The sequence below is a fragment of the Oncorhynchus nerka genome, linkage group LG9a (genome assembly GCF_034236695.1).
Source record: "Oncorhynchus nerka isolate Pitt River linkage group LG9a, Oner_Uvic_2.0, whole genome shotgun sequence".
Taxonomy (NCBI): Eukaryota; Metazoa; Chordata; class Actinopteri; order Salmoniformes; family Salmonidae; genus Oncorhynchus; species Oncorhynchus nerka.
Genome location: NC_088404.1, coordinates 3689513 through 3713931, shown reverse-complemented (window position 1 = coordinate 3713931; position 24419 = coordinate 3689513). Strand labels below are relative to the sequence as shown.

The window sequence follows — 24419 nt, the reverse complement described above, 5'->3', positions numbered from 1 at the left end:
ATAGATGAATGAGGTCCTGAAACTGTCCCATAGAGTTCTATAGATGAATGAGGTTCTGGAAACTGTCCCATAGAGTTCTATAGATGAATGAGGTCTGGAAAACTGGCCCATAGAGTTCCATAGATGAATGAGGTCCTGAAACTGTCCCATAGAGTTCTATAGATGAATGAGGTCTGGAAAACTGGCCCATAGAGTTCTATAGATGAATGAGGTCTGGAAACTGTCCCATAGAGTTCTATAGATGAATGAGGTCTGGAAAACTGGCCCATAGAGTTCTATAGATGAATGAGGTCTGGAAAACTTGCCCATAGAGTTCTATAGATGAATGAGGTCTGGAAAACTGGCCCATAGAGTTCTATAGATGAATGAGGTCTGGAAAACTGGCCCATAGAGTTCTATAGATGAATGAGGTTCTGGAAACTGTCCCATAGAGTTCCATAGATGAATGAGGTTCTGGAAAACTGGCCCATAGAGTTCTATAGATGAATGAGGTCTGGAAAACTGGCCCATAGAGTTCCATAGATAAATGAGCGAGTCGTGTTATGTTTCTCTGCCTCTGACAGGAAGTGTGCGTTGAGCGGCGTGTCCCGGTCCTGTAAGCACCGCATCAAACTTGGAGACAGAGAGAGTTACTACCACATCTCTCCCTCCAGCAGGGCACGGGTACCTAACCATGTTTGTTGTGTCCTTATCATTTAAACAACATTATGCATTCTAAACATTGATGCATAACATTCATTCAGATGAATATGGCTACCTTTTTGTGTTCATAAAGACTTTTATCATTGCTGAACTTTTATTTTGAAATTGTGAAACCCGTTCTCATTTCCAACCCCTCCAGATTACAGCGGCGTGTAATTTCTTCACCTATATCCGCTACATACAGCAGGGCCTGGTCAGACATGATGGTAAGTGTGGCGTCCTTCCTCTTAACAGATAAACACACTGAGGTCAACAATGGACCCCATTTTTAACAGTGTTGTCTCCTGGCATTTACATTCCTCTCCTGTCAATGTGAGACAGCAAATCTGTCTGGTGTTCTGAAACCCTTTCAACTAATGAAATGTCTTTGACCCCTGACCCCCCCAGCGGAACAGATGTTCTGGGAAGTGACACGTCTACGGAGGGAGATGACTGTGGCCAAGCTGGGCTTCTACCTCACAGACACAGACCAGGGATAGAAGACAGACAAGAGGAGACGTCACCGTTAGCCCTGGGTCATGTTCATTAGGGCCACACCGTAGCAAAAAAAAAAAAAAAACGTTATGCTCGACAGTTCAAGATATTACCACATGTTTAGGGACGCTTTCTTCCGTTTCCATGGCTACTGAACACGACCCTGGGCTTAGAAAGACAAGAGATACCAATCAGCTGTACAGAGACACAAGATCACCAGTACCCCTTTTTTACACTGTCCTGATAATCCAACCCAAACATCCACTGGGCTGGTTTGGCTCAGTAGTGTGAAAAGTCCTCAGCTGGCCACGGTGAACACAGAAACCAGATCACGGATCTTATTGAGTAGGAGAGCCATTTTCAAGTGTGTCTGACGAGGGAAGCAGAAATGCTACAGCAAATATTACACCATTTAGCAATTAGATTAGATTAGATTAGATTAGATTAGCCTCGTAACAAATCAGCCCGATCTGGCGAGCTACACGGTAGCGGAAAAAAAAACCATTTGTAGCAAAACAGAATGTAAGCTTATGAGATCAGTAGAGTTCGTACGATGCTAGCAGTTAGAGCTATGTACTTTATAAACTAGCACAATAATTATAACACAACCACAAAGACATACAATAAATAGCATCTTTTAAAAGGACAGTAGCGTATATGTGAAAATGTATCAATATATACCATAGAAACTCTTGTTATTACTACGGTGGTTACACAGCTGATCTTAGTTGGCACAGATTGAAACTATATACGCATGTGTCATGCTGCCACGGAAACACTAATATGGGTTTAATCCTAACTGGTCAGGTTAATCACACAGATGTTTTTAAGTTGGGAGTTCTGACCAATAGAGAACTATGCTGTTCACTTTTCATTCTAACAGCTGTCATGTGGTACCTGTGTACCTGTGTACCAGCTGTCATGTGGTACCTGTGTACCTGGTACCTGTGTACCAGCTGTCATGTGGTACCTGTGTACCTGGTACCTGTGTACCAGCTGTCATGTGGTACCTGTGTACCTGGTACCTGTGTACCTGGTACCTGTGTACCTGGTACCTGTGTACCAGCTGTCATGTGGTACCTGTGTACCAGTCCTGTGTACCTGGTACCTGTGTACCAGCTGTCATGTGGTACCTGTGTACCAGTCCTGCATGTTGTCTCGTCTCCTCTCACCTTAACAACCAGACTACGTACGTGTTGTCGTCTCCTCTCACCTTAACAACCAGACTACGTACGTGTTGTCGTCTCCTCTCACCTTAACAACCAGACTACGTACGTGTTGTCGTCTCCTCTCACCTTAACAACCAGACTACGTACGTGTTGTCGTCTCCTCTCACCTTAACAACCAGACTACGTACGTGTTGTCGTCTCCTCTCACCTTAACAACCAGACTACGTACGTGTTGTCGTCTCCTCTCACCTTAACAACCAGACTACGTACGTGTTGTCGTCTCCTCTCACCTTAACAACCAGACTACGTATGTGTTGTCGTCTCCTCTCACCTTAACAACCAGACTACGTACGTGTTGTCGTCTCCTCTCACCTTAACAACCAGACTACGTACGTGTTGTCGTCTCCTCTCACCTTAACAACCAGACTACGTACGTGTTGTCGTCTCCTCTCACCTTAACAACCAGACTACGTACGTGTTGTCGTCTCCTCTCACCTTAACAACCAGACTACGTACGTGTTGTCGTCTCCTCTCACCTTAACAACCAGACTACGTACGTGTTGTCGTCTCCTCTCACCTTAACAACCAGACTACGTACGTGTTGTCGTCTCCTCTCACCTTAACAACCAGACTACGTGCGTGTTGTCGTCTCCTCTCACCTTAACAACCAGACTACGTACGTGTTGTCGTCTCCTCTCACCTTAACAACAGGCTACGTACGTGTTGTCGTCTCCTCTCACCTTAACAACCAGGCTACGTACGTGTTGTCGTCTCCTCTCACCTTAACAACCAGACTACGTACGTGTTGTCGTCTCCTCTCACCTTAACAACCAGACTACGTACGTGTTGTCGTCTCCTCTCACCTTAACAACCAGACTACGTACGTGTTGTCGTCTCCTCTCACCTTAACAACCAGACTACGTACGTGTTGTCGTCTCCTCTCACCTTAACAACCAGACTACGTACGTGTTGTCGTCTCCTCTCACCTTAACAACCAAACCACCCATTACGTTGCCTTAACCCTGATAGATTCTTGCACTACGTTGTAAATACCTTGCATGGCTTTATAAAAGGAAAGACACCTCGACTGAGAATGGGTTATGGAAGGGAAGTATTCACTCAGTGTGGATTTTAAAACAATTAAAAATAAATAGCTGCGTCTGTTTTAGTACAAACCAGTTCAGAAGTTGTGTGTGTGTGTGTGTTGCAGGTACACGAAGTAAAAGCAGTGATCTGAAATATCCTCGTCTTCACTCTGGATACTGTGACCGCTTAGCAACAACTATCCTAGAAATGAAGAATTACAGTTTTAACATAACGGAGTTATAAACCAATCGTAGACGACTAAGCAATACGTTTTTTTTTTTCTTCCTCCCTGATACCACCAATTTTTATTCACAGCTTTAAAATAACTGTAGTTTTGGGAGAGAAAACAGTTGTAAGTGATTGCAGTATGTTCGGCTCAACCTTATAGTTGTAAATTGCACTCCTGTAAAATGTTATTGAAATTGCACTCCAGGTCGTGTATGATAAATGATGTTTAAAGCCAATACGTGACCATGAATTGTGTCGCTTTGCGTGGATACATAGCCAACAGTGTGTACAGGGGGTGTGTTTGTGTTCAACAGTTATGTTCTATAACTCTAAAACACTACTATTGTTACGTGTAAATGAGTGAAGAGGTGTGGAGTCAGGCGCAGAGAGCAAAAGATGTGGGAAAAACAACACGCTTTAATGTCCTGGAAACATAACATGTACAAAAGTGGAAACACAAATGAACAGAAATATAAACGGACAGCGTGAAACCCAAATGCCAACAAAAATACACTCAAACAAAGAAACAGGAGAACAAGCCCGCACGAAACAGAAGCAGGCTGAACAGACTATATATAACCCCACCCTAACAACCAAACAAGAAACAGGTGATACCAATAGACAGAACTAAACGAACACAGAACAACGGATCAGCGATAGCTAGTAGACCGGCGACGACGACCGCCGTGCGCCACCCGAACAAGAAGGGGAGTCACCTTCGGTAATATTCGTGACAACTATAGGGTTGATATTAGCCATATCCTGCATGAAAAATATATTTATCAAACTTTTAAATGAAGAATTATCGGAAGTCTGAAAGTGCAATTAAAGCTCTGTTCTTACAGCCGCGTGGTTTTAACAGGTGACAATCAATCAGGAATCATAGCCTTCACCTGGTCAATCTCACAGGAATAGCAGGTGTTCTTAATATTTTGTCCACTCAGTGTATGTTTCTATCAATCTAAAGATGGCTATGATTCCTGATTGATTGTCACCTGTTAAAACCACTTTAAATCAGTGTAGATGAAGGGGAGGAGACATGTAGATGAAGGGGAGGAGACAGGTTAAAGAAGGATTTTTTTTTTTTAAAGCCTTGAGACAGGGATTGTCTATGTGTCTTGGAACAGGGGGAACCGGTTTGTGTCAAGAACTGCAATGCTGCTGTTTTTTTCTCTCACACTCTCACACTAAAGTTTCCTGTGTGTATCAAGAATGGCCTACCACCCAAAGGACCTCCAGCCAACTTTAAACAATTGTGGGAAGCATTGTTGTCAACGCGAGCCAGCGTCCCTGTGGAAAGCACTGAGCCGGTCGAGACAAAAGACCCAACCATCTGTGTGTTGTCTGGCGCGGTTATAGTCTCTTGAGTCTGCAAATGATATAACCTTTTTAAAGTAATTGTTGCTGCTAGATGTCACAGAAATGAACTTCTATTTGTTATGTGAAAATGCCATGTGATGCACTTTCTCCATTTGTTGGGTGCCTTTGTGGGCCCCCTCCACTGTTTTGAAGGAGTGTGGATTTAACCCACAGAAGCCCTGTCTGAAGTAGCCTACAAATCATGTCACATGTTAAAGCCTTCCGGTACAAATGTAAGAAGATGCACGTGGCCTTTTCCCAGCAACTTCGAGGAACAACGACTTCCTGGTGCGTGTTGTTCGCACGCGTATCTGCCCTCTCATTGGCTAGAATGTTACCACCTGATCTCACTTGCCTTTACTCACCGAGGACATGTATTTTAATTGTTAAAGCGGTCACTCGGCTATCTTGTCAATTAAATAGATCATCTTTGCCTCGAAGTCGAGACCCTCTCACACATCACAGTTGTTGCCGAACCTGTTTAAAGGGAGGGAATATGGAGCTCCAACATCCTGGGAATGTTCCAGACTCACTACATTGTAGATGTTCCAGACTCACTACATTGTAGATGTTCCAGACTCACTACATTGTAGATGTTCCAGACTCACTACATTGTAGATGTTCCAGACTCACTACATTGTAGATGTTCCAGACTCACTACATTGTAGATGTTCCAGACTCACTACATTGTAGATGTTCCAGACTCACTACATTGTAGATGTTCCAGACTCACTACATTGTAGATGTTCCAGACTCACTACATTGTAGATGTTCCAGACTCACTACATTGTAGATGTTCCAGACTCACTACATTGTAGATGTTCCAGACTCACTACATTGTAGATGTTCCAGACTCACTACATTGTAGATGTTCCAGACTCACTACATTGTAGATGTTCCAGACTCACTACATTGTAGATGTTCCAGACTCACTACATTGTAGATGTTCCAGACTCACTACATTGTAGATGTTCCAGACTCACTACATTGTAGATGTTCCAGACTCACTACATTGTAGATGTTCCAGACTCACTACATTGTAGATGTTCCAGACTCACTACATTGTAGATGTTCCAGACTCACTACATTGTAGATGTTGTTCCAGACTCACTACATTGTAGATGTTCAGACTCACTACATTGTAGATGTTCCAGACTCACTACATTGTAGATGTTCCAGACTCACTACATTGTAGATGTTCCAGACTCACTACATTGTAGATGTTCCAGACTCACTACATTGTAGATGTTCCAGACTCACTACATTGTAGATGTTCCAGACTCACTACATTGTAGATGTTCCAGACTCACTACATTGTAGATGTTCCAGACTCACTACATTGTAGATGTTCCAGACTCACCACATTGTAGATGTTCCAGACTCACTACATTGTAGATGTTCCAGACTCACTACATTGTAGATGTTCCAGACTCACTACATTGTAGATGTTCCAGACTCACTACATTGTAGATGTTCCAGACTCACTACATTGTAGATGTTCCAGACTCACTACATTGTAGATGTTCCAGACTCACACATTGTAGATGTTCATTGTAGATGTTCCAGACTCACTACATTGTAGATGTTCCAGACTCACTACATTGTAGATGTTCCAGACTCACTACATTGTAGATGTTCCAGACTCACTACATTGTAGATGTTCCAGACTCACATTGTAGATGTTCCAGACTCACATTGTAGATGTTCCAGACTCACATTGTAGATGTTCCAGACTCACTACATTGTAGATGTTCCAGACTCACTACATTGTAGATGTTCCAGACTCACTACATTGTAGATGTTCCAGACTCACTACATTGTAGATGTTCCAGACTCACTACATTGTAGATGTTCCAGACTCACTACATTGTAGATGTTCCAGACTCACTACATTGTAGATGTTCCAGACTCACTACATTGTAGATGTTCCATTTTAGACTCACTACATTGTAGATGTTCCAGACTCACTACATTGTAGATGTTCCAGACTCACTACATTGTAGATGTTCCAGACTCACTACATTGTAGATGTTCCAGACTCACTACATTGTAGATGTTCCAGACTCACTACATTGTAGATGTTCCAGACTCACATTGCCTGGCTGATCATACCACACTTGGACAGGTGTTCAACTTATCAGCTAGCTCCGTCATATATATATATATATATATATATATCTATTAGTAAAACCCTGGAATGAGTTGGTGTGTCCAAACTTTTGACTGGTGTGTGTGTGTATATATATATGAGCAATATACATACAGTGCCTTCATAAAGTATTCATACCCCTCTGTACACAATATGACATTTTCTTATTAATTTGTCAAACATTTGTAAAAACATAATTCCACTTTGACATTATGTGGTATTGTATGTAGGTCAGTGACCCAAAATCTCCAATTGAATCCATTTTCAATTCAGGCTGTGACAACAAAATGTGGAGAGAAAAAAAAAAAGTCCAGGGGTGTGAATTCTGTAGCTATAGACGTCTGACCTCGCAAACAAGCACGACTGCAATATAGTCGGCCTGGAACGGGGCCATAGTTTGAGAATTGCAGTCGGAGTCAGAAAAGCTGTTCCAGGAACATGCTTTCCGGATGCTAATGGATTATTGCTCAGAGTTTTAAGCACTTCAAACACTATAACACTAAAAAAAATGTAAGGTTACATTGATATTTTCAAGATATAATGTATGTCACATTTTAGTGTAGTGAAATAATATCGGTCCATCTTGCAGCAACCACCGTTCATCAGCTCTGACGAACCTTCTACAACAGGCCAGTATCATCAACATGACAACCACACCCCCAACCACCGTTCATCAGCTCTGACGAACCTTGTACAACAGGCCAGTATCATCAACATGACAACCACACCCCCAACCACCGGTCATCAGCTCTGACGTACCTTCTACAACAGGCCAGTATCATCAACATGACAACCACACCCCCAACCACTGCAGAAAAGGGTGGACTGGTCCTTCTCTGGGAAACACATCACAAGAATAAGGACAGATGTATTGCCTCTTGCCAGACCACCATTGTAAACAAGTTCTCTGTAACTATCTCGCTTGGTTAAGGACTTCACGTTTGTTTCAATTACATACAATAAGAGCATTTACAGTCCCTGTACAGATGTATGACCCTGGAGTGTTGAGGTATGTTTTGGGGGCAAGGGGTTTGGCTGATCGACACTCAACGACACCTACAGCGAATCAATCAAAAACACAAAAATAGTACAGGACCAACCTAAACAACATTCACCTCCTTCACTATTACCCTCCTCTCTAGGCCCTGTAGAGCTGAAGTCGTCGATACTGTACTCCTCACTAGGCCCTGTAGAGCTGAAGGTGTCGATACAGTACTCCTCGCTAGGCCCTGTAGAGCTGAAGGTGTCGATACAGTACTCCTCGCTAGGCCCTGTAGAGCTGAAGGTGTCTACTGTGAGGTTCTGTGTTATGCACTATAGCCCGTTACCATATCATATGTGATTGAATATTATCTGCTGTTGTGTGGATGTATGTGTTATGCAACATGGCTGACTTGAGACATTGTTAACAGTTTCAGGGCCATGGGCCTTTCTCATGATGGAAAAATACAGAATGACACGAAGACAGGAACTGTGCAATGAGTTGGGGGGAGCACATTCAGAACGTAGTGTTGCGAGAACAAACGGTATTTTGTTAGATAACAGAAGCCAGGTGCCTGATAACTGTATATTCTACACAGCTTCAACGACTGACCGTTGAAGTGCTTAGGGGGCTGGGACCAGCCTCTGCGCCAACAGTCAACGATAGGCTGGGTGAGTCTAAACCACGCCCAGTCTCTACTCTGACAGGCCGGCTCGGAAGCAGGAACTACCTCTGTCAGAGTATATTTATAATATCTTTGTCAGGAACAAGTCAGTTCTCCGTTTGACAGAGAGCCCGTATATACGAAAATTGCATTTACCACTTATTACTTAGCTAATAAAAAATACATAGTATACAATCGGTGACTCAATGTCATATTTATCCTGATACCAGATTCGATTTTGACGCAACCCTAACAGTATGTTGAAGAGAGGGAAAGACTGAAGTGTTGGATTGAGGTTGGAGAGGTTTGGAAGGGGGATGAGGGAGTTTTTTTAAAATAAGTTAGTAGGGCTCTTTTTTTCTCTTCTTTTTTCTCAGAAGTACTGAGTTCGGTAGGAGGATTTAGAAATGTGGAGCTAATGTTGTGATTGACCAGACACTCCAGCACAATCGGTGGTGGCAAACACCTTTTAACGTTTGTTTGCGGACCCCCGTTATATCATAGAAGAATAACAAGCCCGTCTGAGTTCTTATTTGTTCTTGAACACAGCTCATATTGTGTGTTTACATTGGCGAAGTCTTCCCCCCCCACCCTGTCTTTTTCAAGTGGACGTTTTCCAAGTCGTTTCAACAAGTGGTTAGATGGAGAGAGAAAATATATCAAGTGCTTATAGTTAGTTAGCTCGTAGATTTATCAAAAGCAGAGTGGGTAGACACTTTTTGTCGATGTGCACAAGAGGAACTAACTTAACTAGCCCATTTCGCCTGCTGGGTTCTTCTAGATGTAGCGAACTAACGTTAAGTAGCTCAATCTAGTCAAGTAATTTAGTCAACAAACATTCAACACTGAAACTAAACATTTTGATTTCCTTGCTCAAATATGGGGATGTGTTTACCGTGCCTTGGTGGATCTGGAAACGACTTGTCCCCCACACCAGATCGAGTAAGTAACTAGTTACAGTAGCTAGATTCATTATTAGCTTGGGTGCTGGCGGTAACTAGCGAGTTACACTTTATATATATATTTATACACACACACACACTATTGTCCATGTTTCAGGTCAACATCGTAAACAAATTGTACATATAGTTGGATTCCAAATTGAAACAATGTAACATAAAACAGCATAACCAACAAACACCAAAACAATCAGATTTATACGTTTCCATTCAGATCTCTGCTCTACAGGTCTCTCGTTTAATATATATTTTTTTCTCATTAATTTCATTAACGTTATTTTTTTTTTTTTCCTTATACTCAACATCATGTTCTGCTTCCTTCCCAGGAGACAAGGAGACGTCAGCTGGCAGAGACAGCCGAGCAGAGACAGAAAGAGGTATGACTGTTTTGGACCAGTTTTTATGACAACCATATAAGGTAGGCTTACACTGGTACAGCAAAGGGCTGGTTTCCCGGACACAGATTAAGCCAAGTCCAGGACTGAAAAGCATTTTCCATGGAGATTCACCGTTAAACTTGTCTTTTTTTTTGTCCAGGACTAGGATTAATCTGTGTCCAGGAAACCAGTCCTATATAGCCTACACATGGTGGTCCTGTGTGGCTCAGTCGGATTAGGGTGTGGTGAGGTTGTGGGTTCAGTTCCCACAGGGATCCTGTACACCACTGTACCATGAGTCATTTAGCTTGGATGGGTGTCTTCTAAGTGGCATACTGTAGGCAACCACTGAACAGTCAGTAGAGCTGGGCGGTACGGACAAAAATCCATATTGGGATAAATTGCCTGAATTGATGCAATAACGATAAAGTTTATAACAAAAACATTTTAAACTACTACTAGTTGGATGGTTGTAGCCATTAATTGTTCCATTAACAATCAGTCATATTTAATTTCAAACACATTTCTCTAGTATTAGGCTACTTATCGTAATGAACGATATCCGCAAAATGCCTGTGATAAGTGATCGGTATGGTTTATGGCCTCAACTCTACTAGTTAATCTCAGCAGCCAGCCACTCTCCAAGTGTTGTTATTCGTATAGCGTAGAAGAGCTTACTGAGACAGAGTGGAGTCTGCTGGGAGAAGAGAGAAGGCATCTTATTAGCTATATCCTTTTTACACTATCGTGTTAACTGACTGAAAAACCCTACTGTGCTGGCTCCAATCCTTTCCCAGCACGGTTCCAGCAGCTACAGATGTAGGATCTTAATGTGATGACCCTGTTGCAGGAGAACTGCAGGACATTTAAAACTTGCAGTGTATTTTGAGATTTAAAAAGTCTTCTGAAGTTTTGTAATTTTCACTGTGACATTTCAGACTCGATTTTTTTCCCTTAACGAAAAATGTATCAACTCCTACAAAAAAAAAAATCTATTTAATTATAATCCACATAATAATTCACATTTCCTGTTGCTGCGTGATTAAGTTCGGGCTGTAGCAAACTGACTCAAATGAAGATCCTACATCTGTACGGTAGATGTGCCGTGTAACCAGGTCAGCACACTGCAGCTCGGCTTGATTCGGCTCAGTAGTGTGAAAAGGTTCGCCTATATAACGAGCCTTGAACCAAGAAATCCAATCTAGAAATCCAATCTAGAAATCCAATCTAGAAATCCAATCTAGAAATCCAATCTAGAAATCCAATCTAGAAATCCAATCTAGAAATCCAATCTAGAATCCAATTTATGGTGTTTGTGCCCTTTGGTTGCAAGGCTACTGTCTCTTCAATCATAATGTTTAGTAGCTCCTCATAAGACTGGTGGGTATTTTTACTGTTATACAGAAATTCTTCAGTCAAAGCCAATTGTATCCAACCCATAAAGCATGTCGGCCTAATAAAGCATCGAGGTGAGTATGAAGACGATGTTCTCAGCTCAATGTCTTGACTCGGCTGGTATTTCCTCCCACCACCCACACCACCCACCTCTCACTTCTGGCGCTGCACACTTTGTCATTCTGTCTTAACTTTTTAAAACCGTTCCTTACCCTGGTTCCCAATCTGTTTGTGCTGTCTTGCTAGCTCCAATGGTTATTGTCATTCCTTTGACCACAGGAGTTGGCAAGATGGCACAAACAGATCTGGGACCAGGCTATAACTTATGCTTTCCCTGACACAACAATGGAACTTAATGCCTCTAACAGATCTGAGACCAGGCTATAACTTATGCTTTCTCTGACACAACAACACTATATACTGGAGCTTAATGCCTCTAACAGATCTGAGACCAGGTTATAACTTATGCTTTCCCTGACACAACAACACTATATACTGGAGCTTAATGCCTCTAACAGATCTGAGACCAGGCTATAACTTATGCTTTCCCCGACACAACAACACTATATACTGGAGCTTAATGCCTCTAACAGATCTGAGACCAGGCTATAACATATGCTTTCCCTGACACAACAATGGAACTTAATGCCTCTAACAGATCTGAGACCAGGCCTCTTGCCACATGGGAAGACTTATATAATCCACACATGTGTCAAACAGCTGGCAACTGGGTTCCCACTAGATAGCACAGCCACAAAGTCAAAATTGGCTAAATTGTAAAATTCATGAAAACAAAAATGTTTTTTTGTTTTGTTGTTGTCTTAACTTAAGGTAAGGGATAAGGTTAGCAGTGTGGTTATGGTTAGGTTTAAAATAATATTTTAAGAAGATAAATTGTAGAAGTAGGTGGTGTTTATGACTTTGTGGCTGTGGTAACTAGTGACGACCTGGCAACGGCTCTCTATCTGCATGAACTGTACTGAATGTGTCTCAGGAAGTCTGACATCTGGCTGCTCTAGCCAATGGCGAGCACTATCCTCTCTCAGGAAGTCTGACATCTGGCTGCTCTAGCCAATGGCGAGCACTATCCTCTCTCAGGAAGTCTGACATCTGGCTGCTCTAGCCAATGGCGAGCACTATCCTCTCTCAGGAAGTCTGACATCTGGCTGCTCTAGCCAATGGCGAGCACTATCCTCTCTCAGGAAGTCTGACATCTGGCTGCTCTAGCCAATGGCGAGCACTATCCTCTCTCAGGAAGTCTGACATCTGGCTGCTCTAGCCAATGGCGAGCACTATCCTCTCTCAGGAAGTCTGACATCTGGCTGCTCTAGCCAATGGCGAGCACTATCCTCTCTCAGGAAGTCTGACATCTGGCTGCTCTAGCCAATGGTGAGCACTATCCTCTCTCAGGAAGTCTGACATCTGGCTGCTCTAGCCAATGGTGAGCACTATCCTCTCTCAGGAAGTCTGACATCTGGCTGCTCTAGCCAATGGCGAGCACTATCCTCTCTCAGGAAGTCTGACATCTGGCTGCTCTAGCCAATGGTGAGCACTATCCTCTCTCAGGAAGTCTGACATCTGGCTGCTCTAGCCAATGGTGAGCACTATCCTCTCTCAGGAAGTCTGACATCTGGCTGCTCTAGCCAATGGCGAGCACTATCCTCTCTCAGGAAGTCTGACATCTGGCTGCTCTAGCCAATGGTGAGCACTATCCTCTCAGGAAGTCTGACATCTGGCTGCTCTAGCCAATGGCGAGCACTATCCTCTCTCAGGAAGCTCAGTTTGATATGCAACGCTTCTGTATCTAGCATTTAACAGTACAAATAGAATTATGTTCAACATAATATTTCTAGTCAGATAATGACATGCACATGTAGGCCTGTATTCTAGTAAATCTCTTGTCTGTAAAAGCTCTCAATTATGAGAGACCCATTTCTGAAAAGATCAAAAAGTGAAGTGAACCGAAGATAATGGATGAACTTGTTTCAACTGAACACATGATGAGAGACGTTAGTGTTGACTATACTGTTACAAGTCTATGGGCCCTGGTCTAAAGTAGTGCACTATATAGGGAATAGGGTTCTATAGGGCTCTGGTCTAAAGTAGTGCACTATATATAGGGAATAGGGTTCTATAGGGCTCTGGTCTAAAGTAGTGCACTGTATATAGGGAATAGGGTTCTATAGGGCTCTGGTCTAAAGTAGTGCACTATATAGGGAATAGAGTTCTATAGGGCTCTGGTCTAAAGTAGTGCACTATATAGGGAATAGAGTGCCAGTGGGGACCATTCTGACCTCTCCATCTCCTCTTAGACAACCTCCAGGGGCGTCTAAAACCCCCAAGCAGCTGAGAGAAATAAAAAGAATAAGGAGATGGAGAAACAAGAGATGAGACCGTCTCCACCTGGAGGAGGAGGAGGGCTGAAGGTTAGTCCTCGTATTTTCAACACAGTGAACACAAGAGATGAGACCGTCTCCACCTGGAGGAGGAGGAGGGCTGAAGGTTAGTCCTCGTATTTTCAACACAGTGAACACAAGAGATGAGACCGTCTCCACCTGGAGGAGGAGGAGGGCTGAAGGTTAGTCCTCGTATTTTCAACACAGTGAACACAAGAGATGAGACCGTCTCCACCTGGAGGAGGAGGAGGGCTGAAGGTTAGTCCTCGTATTTTCAACACAGTGAACACAAGAGATGAGACCGTCTCCACCTGGAGGAGGAGGAGGGCTGAAGGTTAGTCCTCGTATTTTCAACACAGTGAACACAAGAGATGAGACCGTCTCCACCTGGAGGAGGAGGAGGGCTGAAGGTTAGTCCTCGTATTTTCAACACAGTGAACACAAGAGATGAGACCGTCTCCACCTGGAGGAGGAGGAGGGCTGAAGGTTAGTCCTCGTATTTTCAACACAGTGAACACAAGAGATGAGACCGTCTCCACCTGGAGGAGGGGAGGAGGAGAAGGTTAGTCCTCGTATTTTCAACACAGTGAACACAAGAGATGAGACCGTCTCCACCTGGAGGAGGGCTGAAGGTTAGTCCTCGTATTTTCAACACAGTGAACACAAGAGATGAGACCGTCTCCACCTGGAGGAGGAGGAGGGCTGAAGGTTAGTCCTCGTATTTTCAACACAGTGAACACAAGAGATGAGACCGTCTCACCTGGAGGAGGGCTGAAGGTTAGTCCTCGTATTTTCAACACAGTGAACACAAGAGATGAGACCGTCTCACCTGGAGGAGGAGGAGGGCTGAAGGTTAGTCCTCGTATTTTCAACACAGTGAACACAAGAGATGAGACCGTCTCACCTGGAGGAGGAGGAGGGCTGAAGGTTAGTCCTCGTATTTTCAACACAGTGAACACAAGAGATGAGACCGTCTCACCTGGAGGAGGAGGAGGGCTGAAGGTTAGTCCTCGTATTTTCAACACAGTGAACACAAGAGATGAGACCGTCTCCACCTGGAGGAGGAGGGCTGAAGGTTAGTCCTCGTATTTTCAACACAGTGAACACAAGAGATGAGACCGTCTCACCTGGACTGAAGGTTAGTCAGTGAACACAAGAGATGAGACCGTCTCCACCTGGAGGAGGAGGAGGGCTGAAGGTTAGTCCTCGTATTTTCAACACAGTGAACACAAGAGATGAGACCGTCTCCACCTGGAGGAGGAGGAGGGCTGAAGGTTAGTCCTCGTATTTTCAACACAGTGAACACAAGAGATGAGACAGTCTCCACCTGGAGGAGGAGGGCTGAAGGTTAGTCCTCGTATTTTCAACACAGTGAACACAAGAGATGAGACCGTCTCCACCTGGAGGAGGAGGAGGGCTGAAGGTTAGTCCTCATATTTTCAACACAGTGAACACAAGAGATGAGACCGTCTCCACCTGGAGGAGGAGGAGGGCTGAAGGTTAGTCCTCGTATTTTCAACACAGTGAACACAAGAGATGAGACCGTCTCCACCTGGAGGAGGGCTGAAGGTTAGTCCTCGTATTTTCAACACAGTGAACACAAGAGATGAGACCGTCTCCACCTGGAGGAGGGCTGAAGGTTAGTCCTCGTATTTTCAACACAGTGAACACAAGAGATGAGACCGTCTCCACCTGGAGGAGGGCTGAAGGTTAGTCCTCGTATTTTCAACACAGTGAACACAAGAGATGAGACCGTCTCCACCTGGAGGAGGGCTGAAGGTTAGTCCTCGTATTTTCAACACAGTGAACACAAGAGATGAGACCGTCTCCACCTGGAGGAGGAGGAGGGCTGAAGGTTAGTCCTCGTATTTTCAACACAGTGAACACAAGAGATGAGACCGTCTCCACCTGGAGGAGGAGGAGGGCTGAAGGTTAGTCCTCGTATTTTCAACACCGTGAACACAGATTATGTCATGTCACAGTCTGCTTGCAACTTCAAGAGTCTCGGCACACCTTTGAGAAAGGCAAGATGGCCTAACCTTGTATTCTTTGCTGGCTTATAGATATTATATAAAACAAAATAAAATGAATTAATCATATACAGTGGGGAGAACAAGTATTTGATACACTGCCGATTTTGCAGGTTTTCCCACTTACAAAGCATGTAGAGGTCTGTCATTTTTTATCATAGGTACACTTCAACTGTGAGAGGCGGAATCTAAAACAAAAATCCAGAAAATTACAGTGTATGATTTTGAAGTAATTAATTTGCATTTTATTGCATGACATAAGTATTTGATACATCAGAAAAGCAGAACTTAATATTTGGTACAGAAACCTTTTGTTTGCCAATTAGAGATCATACGTTTCCTGTAGTTCTTGACCAGTTTTGCACACACTGCAGCAGGGGTTTTGGCCCACTCCTCCATACAGACCTTCTCCAGATCCTTCAGGTTTCGGGGCTGCCGCTGGGCAATACGGACTTTCAGCTCCCTCCAAAGATGTTCTATTGGGTTCAGGTCTGGAGACTGGCTAGGCCACTCCAGGACCTTGAGATGCTTCTTACGGAGCCACTCCTTAATTGTCTTGGCTGTGTGTTTTGGGTCGTTGTCATGCTGGAAGACACAGTCTCGACCCATCTTCAATGCTCTTATTGAGGGAAGAGGTTGTTGGCCAAGATCTCGCAATACATGGCCCCATCCATCCTCCCCTCAATACGGTGCAGTCGTCCTGTCCCCTTTGCAGAAAAGCATCCCAAAAGAATGATGTTTCCACCTCCATGCTTCACAGTTGGGATGGTGTTCTTGGGGTTGTACTCATCCTTCTTCTTCCTCCAAACACGGCGAGTGGAGTTTAGACCAAAAAGCTCTATTTTTGTCTCATCAGACCACATGACCTTCTCCCATTCCTCCTCTGGATCATCCAGATGGTCACTGGCAAACTTCAGACGGGCCTGGACATGCGCTGGCTTGAGCAGGGGGACCTTGCGTGCGCTGCAGGATTTTAATCCATGACGGTGTAGTGTGTTACAAATGGTTTTCTTTGAGACTGTGGTCCCAGCTTCAGGTCATTGACCAGGTCCTGCCTTGTAGTTCTGGGCTGATCCCTCACCTTCCTCATGATCATTGATCATTGATGCCCCACGAGGTGAGATCTTGCATGGAGCCCCAGACCGAGGGTGATTGTCCGTCATCTTGAACTTCTTCCATTTTCTAATAACTGCGCCAACAGTTGTTGCCATCTCACCAAGCTGCTTGCCTATTGTCCTGTAGCCCATCCCAGCCTTGTGCAGGTCTACAATTTTATGCCTGATGTCCTTACACAGATCTCTGGTCTTGGCCATTGTGGAGAGGTTGGAGTCTGTTTGATTGAGTGTGTGGACAGGTGTCATTTATACAGGTGCATTTAATACAGGTAATGAGTGGAGAACAGGAGGGCTTCTTAAAGAAAAACTAACAGGTCTGTGAGAGCTGGAATTCTTACTGGTTGGTAGGTGATCAAATACTTATGTCATGCAATAAAATGCTAATTAATTACTCAAAAATCATACAATGTGATTTTCTGGATTTTTGATTTGGTTTCTCTCACAGTTGAAGTGTACCAATGATACAAATTACAGACCTCTACATGCTTTGTAAGTAGGAAACACTGCCGATTTTGCAGGTTATCAAATACTTGTTCTCCCCACTTGTAGGTCATTTGTTTTGAGTTAGAACAGTTCAATGATGCAGCCCGAAACATAAAGGCTTTTTAATGTCTCCGACTACATGAATGGCTGCATCTGGTTTATGTTTACCACATATCACCCATGTGTTGTTGGGATGTTTCCTGTTACATGAATGGCTGCATCTGGTTTGTTTACCACATATCACCCATGTGTTGTTGGGATGTTTCCTGTTTCATGAATGGCTGCATCTGGTTTATGTTTACCACATATCACCCACGTGTTGGGATGTTTCCTGTTACATGAATGGCTGCATCTGGTTTATGTTTACCACATATCACCCATGTGTTGTTGGGATGTTTCCTGTTACATGAATGGCTGCATCTGGTTTGTTTACCACATATCACCCATGTGTTGTTGGGATGTTTCCTGTTTCATGAATGGCTGCATCTGGTTTATGTTTACCACATATCACCCATGTGTTGTTGGGATGTTTCCTGAATGGCTGCATCTGGTTTATGTTTACCACATATCACCCACGTGTTGGGATGTTTCCTGTTACATGAATGGCTGCATCTGGTTTATGTTTACCACATATCACCCATGTGTTGTTGGGATGTTTCCTGTTACATGAATGGCTGCATCTGGTTTGTTTACCACATATCACCCACGTGTTGGGATGTTTCCTGTTACATGAATGGCTGCATCTGGTTTGTTTACCACATATCACCCACGTGTTGTTGGGATGTTTCCTGTTTCTCTCAACGGGTCATTTAATTGTCTTTATGCTTTTCCCCTTTGAGGTGATGACCTGTGTCTCTTCCAATCCTTTAATACCATGTGTTCTTCTGTTTTGTAATGGCAGGTAGAGATGGACATGGAGAGATCCTGGAAGTCTCAATCTAGACGGAGGTTCAGCTAACAACATGAAGAGTGTTGGTACCAGTTGACTTGAAAAGGCTTTTTTTGGGATGTTGGCCCTTCTACTACATTTTTAAATATTTTTAAATGCAAGCTTATTTTTTTTTTAGAGGGGATTGTTTGCCAGGCTTCGACACAAAAAAAATAAAGATTCTACTGCCCAATGTTGGCAGTGTGAATCACAGGACGTGCCTCCCTTAATGCCAAGATATACAAGAGGAAAATGCAAGCCAGCCAATGGAGCTTTGGAACAGACAGGGTGGCATAGCTATGAATAGAATATACACACTCAGAGGAAATATGCTCACACTACATCTATAAACTGTACCAGGCATCTTGCAGCGTACTCTCTCTTTGTCCTCTCTCCTCATGCTCCTCCTTCTTTCTCTCAGCCATTTCAACTTGGCCAGCTTTAACACCATGGTGCTTTCTTCTTCTGAGGAATATTCTCAGTCTTGTGACCTATTTACTGTATAGTACATTTTCCTTCTAAAATGATTTTATGCTACAAAGTCCTTTTAATGTTCAAAATAGGCCTAGATGATTCAAATGACGTTTTCTATTGTAGATCAGTGTGAAAAGAACTACGTTTCCCATAGCTACTGATGAACCATGTGAATGTTTTGAGTTCATGCACTAGCACTATGCAGTTTACTTGTCTATTGTAGTTCAGTGTGAAAAGAACTACGTTTCCCATAGCTACCTACTGATGATATATGTCTGTGCAATATAAGTTATTTGCTACACATTGTAATGGTTTCTATCGGTTTGTAATGTATGAAGAAAATGCTTTATTTAAATGAGATAAGACATTTGTAATGTATGAAGAAAATGCTTTATTTAAATGAGATAGGACATTTGTAATGTATGAAGAAAATGCTTTATTTAAATGAGATAAGACATTTGAGTTGTGAAAGCCTGATGAAAGTGTTTATGCATGTCACAAGGTGGCTCCCCTTCCCGTTCGGGTGGCGCTCGGCGGTCATCGTCGCCGGCCTACTAGCTGCCACTGATTTCTTTCCTCCCCCTCCTTATGTATTTATTGAGTACACCTGTTTTGAGTTGGTTGTAATTAGTTGGGCTTTATTAGTCAGCCGGCCCGTCCGTTTCTTTGTGCGGGATTGATTATTGTAACCCTGGTGTTTGTTATTGTGGAACGTGTTGGTTGTATGATCGTGTGCTGGACTGTTTCGTTCCCCGTCTCTGGGGCATTTTTGTTGTGAGCACCCAGTGTTTAGTAGGGTGGCCGTGGTTCACCCTGCATTAAAGGAGCACTATATTGAACTCTCTGTTTTCCTGCGCCTGACTTCCCACTCACGACACCCAGTACCTTTTCATTTCAACCTGTTGAGTAATATTGTTGACATGACAATGTTCCAGGAATTATGTTAATCCAAACATACACCGGCGTCACAATGTTCTTCCTTGGTATGCAGTCTGTCACGATGGTAATAGGACGTTATTCACCAGGTTTCATAATGTTCTTCCTTGGTATGCAGTCTGTCACGATGGTAATAGGACGTTATTCACCAGGTTTCATAATGTTCTTCCTTGGTATGCAGTCTGTCAAGGTGGTAATAGGACGTTATTCACCAGGTTTCATAATGTTCTTCCTTGGTATGCAGTCTGTCACGATGGTAATAGGACGTTATTCACCAGGTTTCATAATGTTCTTCCTTGGTATGCAGTCTGTCAAGGTGGTAATAGGACGTTATTCACCAGGTTTCATAATGTTCTTCCTTGGTATGCAGTCTGTCACGATGGTAATAGGACTGATGTTATTCACCAGGTTTCATAATGTTCTTCCTTGGTATGCAGTCTGTCACGATGGTAATAGGACGTTATTCACCAGGTTTCATAATGTTCTTCCTTGGTATGCAGTCTGTCACGATGGTAATAGGACGTTATTCACCAGGTTTCATAATGTTCTTCCTTGGTAAGCAGTCTGTCACGATGGTAATAGGACGTTATTCACTAGGTTTCATAATGTTCTTCCTTGGTATGCAGTCTCACGGTGGTAATAGGACGTTATTCACCAGGTTTCATAATGTTCTTCCTTGGTATGCAGTCTGTCACGGTGGTAATAGGACTGATGTTATTCACCAGGTTTCATAATGTTCTTCCTTGGTATGCAGTCTGTCACGGAGGTAATAGGACGTTATTCACCAGGTTTCATAATGTTCTTCCTTGGTATGCAGTCTGTCACGGTGGTAATAGGACTGATGTTATTCACCAGGTTTCATAATGTTCTTCCTTGGTATGCAGTCTGTCACGATGGTAATAGGACGTTATTCACCAGGTTTCATAATGTTCTTCCTTGGTATGCAGTCTGTCACGATGGTAATAGGACGTTATTCACCAGGTTTCACAATGTTCTTCCTTGGTATGCAGTCTGTCACGATGGTAATAGGACGTTATTCACCAGGTTTCACAATGTTCTTCCTTGGTATGCAGTCTGTCAAGGTGGTAATAGGACGTTATTCACCAGGTTTCATAATGTTCTTCCTTGGTATGCAGTCTGTCAAGGTGGTAATAGGACGTTATTCACCAGGTTTCATAATGTTCTTCCTTGGTATGCAGTCTGTCACGATGGTAATAGGACGTTATTCACCAGGTTTCATAATGTTCTTCCTTGGTATGCAGTCTGTCACGATGGTAATAGGACGTTATTCACCAGGTTTCATAATGTTCTTCCTTGGTATGCAGTCTGTCACGATGGTAATAGGACGTTATTCACCAGGTTTCACAATGTTCTTCCTTGGTATGCAGTCTGTCACGATGGTAATAGGACGTTATTCACCAGGTTTCACAATGTTCTTCCTTGGTATGCAGTCTGTCAAGGTGGTAATAGGACGTTATTCACCAGGTTTCATAATGTTCTTCCTTGGTATGCAGTCTGTCACGATGGTAATAGGACGTTATTCACCAGGTTTCATAATGTTCTTCCTTGGTATGCAGTCTGTCAAGGTGGTAATAGGACGTTATTCACCAGGTTTCATAATGTTCTTTCTTGGTATGCAGTCTGTCACGATTCACCAGGTTTCATAATGTTCTTCCTTGGTATGCAGTCTGTCACGATGGTAATAGGACGTTATTCACCAGGTTTCATAATGTTCTTCCTTGGTATGCAGTCTGTCACGATGGTAATAGGACGTTATTCACCAGGTTTCATAATGTTCTTCCTTGGTATGCAGTCTGTCACGATGGTAATAGGACGTTATTCACCAGGTTTCATAATGTTCTTCCTTGGTATGCAGTCTGTCAAGGTGGTAATAGGACGTTATTCACCAGGTTTCATAATGTTCTTCCTTGGTATGCAGTCTGTCACGGTGGTAATAGGACGTTATTCACCAGGTTTCATAATGTTCTTCCTTGGTATGCAGTCTGTCAAGGTGGTAATAGGGCGTTATTCACCAGGTTTCATAATGTTCTTCCTTGGTATGCAGTCTGTCACGATGGTAATAGGACTGTTATTCACCAGGTTTCATAATGTTCTTCCTTGGTATGCAGTCTGTCACGATGGTAATAGGACGTTATTCACCAGGTTTCATAATGTTCTTCCTTGGTATGCAGTCTGTCACGATGGTAATAGGACGTTATTCACCAGGTTTCATAATGTTCTTCCTTGGTATGCAGTCTGTCACGGTGGTAATAGGACTGTTTATTCACCAGGTTTCATAATGTTCTTCCTTGGTATGCAGTCTGTCACGATGGTAATAGGACGTTATTCACCAGGTTTCATAATGTTCTTCCTTGGTATGCAGTCTGTCACGATGGTAATAGGACGTTATTCACCAGGTTTCATAATGTTCTTCCTTGGTAAGCAGTCTGTCACGGTGGTAATAGGACGTTATTCACCAGGTTTCATAATGTTCTTCCTTGGTATGCAGTCTGTCACGATGGTAATAGGACGTTATTCACCAGGTTTCATAATGTTCTTCCTTGGTATGCAGTCTGTCATGATGGTAATAGGACGTTATTCACCAGGTTTCATAATGTTCTTCCTTGGTATGCAGTCTGTCACGATGGTAATAGGACGTTATTCACCAGGTTTCATAATGTTCTTCCTTGGTATGCAGTCTGTTTCACGGTGGTAATAGGGCGTTATTCACCAGGTTTCATAATGTTCTTCCTTGGTATGCAGTCTGTCACTGTGGTAATAGGACGTTATTCACCAGGTTTCAAAATGTTCTTCCTTGGTATGCAGTCTGTCACGATGGTAATAGGACGTTATTCACCAGGTTTCATAATGTTCTTCCTTGGTATGCAGTCTGTCACGGTGGTAATAGGGCGTTATTCACCAGGTTTCATAATGTTCTTCCTTGGTATGCAGTCTGTCACGATGGTAATAGGACGTTATTCACCAGGTTTCATAATGTTCTTCCTTGGTATGCAGTCTGTCACGATGGTAATAGGGCGTTATTCACCAGGTTTCATAATGTTCTTCCTTGGTATGCAGTCTGTCACGATGGTAATAGGGCGTTATTCACCAGGTTTCATAATGTTCTTCCTTGGTATGCAGTCTGTCAAGGATGGTAATAGGGCGTTATTCACCAGGTTTCATAATGTTCTTCCTTGGTATGCAGTCTGTCACGATGGTAATAGGACGTTATTCACCAGGTTTCATAATGTTCTTCCTTGGTATGCAGTCTGTCACGATGGTAATAGGGCGTTATTCACCAGGTTTCATAATGTTCTTCCTTGGTATGCAGTCTGTCACGATGGTAATAGGACGTTATTCACCAGGTTTCATAATGTTCTTCCTTGGTATGCAGTCTGTCAAGATGGTAATAGGGCGTTATTCACCAGGTTTCATAATGTTCTTCCTTGGTATGCAGTCTGTCACGATGGTAATAGGACGTTATTCACCAGGTTTCATAATGTTCTTCCTTGGTATGCAGTCTGTCACGATGGTAATAGGGCGTTATTCACCAGGTTTCATAATGTTCTTCCTTGGTATGCAGTCTGTCACGATGGTAATAGGGCGTTATTCACCAGGTTTCATAATGTTCTTCCTTGGTATGCAGTCTGTCACGGTGGTAATAGGACTGATGTTATTCACCAGGTTTCATAATGTTCTTCCTTGGTATGCAGTCTGTCACGATGGTAATAGGACGTTATTCACCAGGTTTCATAATGTTCTTCCTTGGTATGCAGTCTGTCACGATGGTAATAGGACGTTATTCACCAGGTTTCATAATGTTCTTCCTTGGTATGCAGTCTGTCACGATGGTAATAGGACGTTATTCACCAGGTTTCATAATGTTCTTCCTTGGTATGCAGTCTGTCACGATGGTAATAGGGCGTTATTCACCAGGTTTCATAATGTTCTTCCTTGGTATGCAGTCTGTCACGATGGTAATAGGACGTTATTCACCAGGTTTCATAATGTTCTTCCTTGGTATGCAGTCTGTCAAGGTGGTAATAGGACGTTATTCACCAGGTTTCATAATGTTCTTCCTTGGTATGCAGTCTGTCACGATGGTAATAGGGCGTTATTCACCAGGTTTCATAATGTTCTTCCTTGGTATGCAGTCTGTCACGGTGGTAATAGGGCGTTATTCACCAGGTTTCATAATGTTCTTCCTTGGTATGCAGTCTGTCACGATGGTAATAGGACGTTATTCACCAGGTTTCATAATGTTCTTCCTTGGTATGCAGTCTGTCACGATGGTAATAGGACGTTATTCACCAGGTTTCATAATGTTCTTCCTTGGTATGCAGTCTGTCACGATGGTAATAGGACGTTATTCACCAGGTTTCATAATGTTCTTCCTTGGTATGCAGTCTGTCACGGTGGTAATAGGACTGATGTTATTCACCAGGTTTCATAATGTTCTTCCTTGGTATGCAGTCTGTCACGATGGTAATAGGACGTTATTCACCAGGTTTCA

At 43.1% G+C, this 24419-nt stretch overlaps 1 protein-coding gene and 1 long non-coding RNA gene across 7 annotated transcripts in view; both read left to right on the top strand.

Annotated features, from left to right (window-relative positions):
* The window catches only part of LOC115123985 (RAB3A interacting protein (rabin3)-like 1), a 29813-nt gene extending 25918 nt beyond the window's left edge, over window positions 1–3895 (top strand). For all 6 annotated transcript variants that reach the window (XM_065022203.1, XM_029653356.2, XM_029653359.2 and 3 more), the window contains 3 exons: window positions 564–663; window positions 842–908; window positions 1090–3895. In XM_065022203.1, coding sequence (XP_064878275.1) covers window positions 564–663; window positions 842–908; window positions 1090–1181 — 259 coding nt within the window. In that variant the 3' untranslated portion in view covers window positions 1182–3895. The remainder of the gene's footprint in view (window positions 1–563; window positions 664–841; window positions 909–1089) is intronic.
* Window positions 3896–7023: 3128 nt separating this feature from the next.
* LOC135573315 (uncharacterized) lies at window positions 7024–19809 on the top strand. Its single transcript, XR_010464654.1, has 5 exons — window positions 7024–9755; window positions 10099–10149; window positions 11554–11618; window positions 13857–13970; window positions 18470–19809. It is a non-coding gene; the product is annotated as an uncharacterized LOC135573315 (long non-coding RNA).
* The last annotated feature ends 4610 nt before the right edge of the window (window positions 19810–24419 follow it).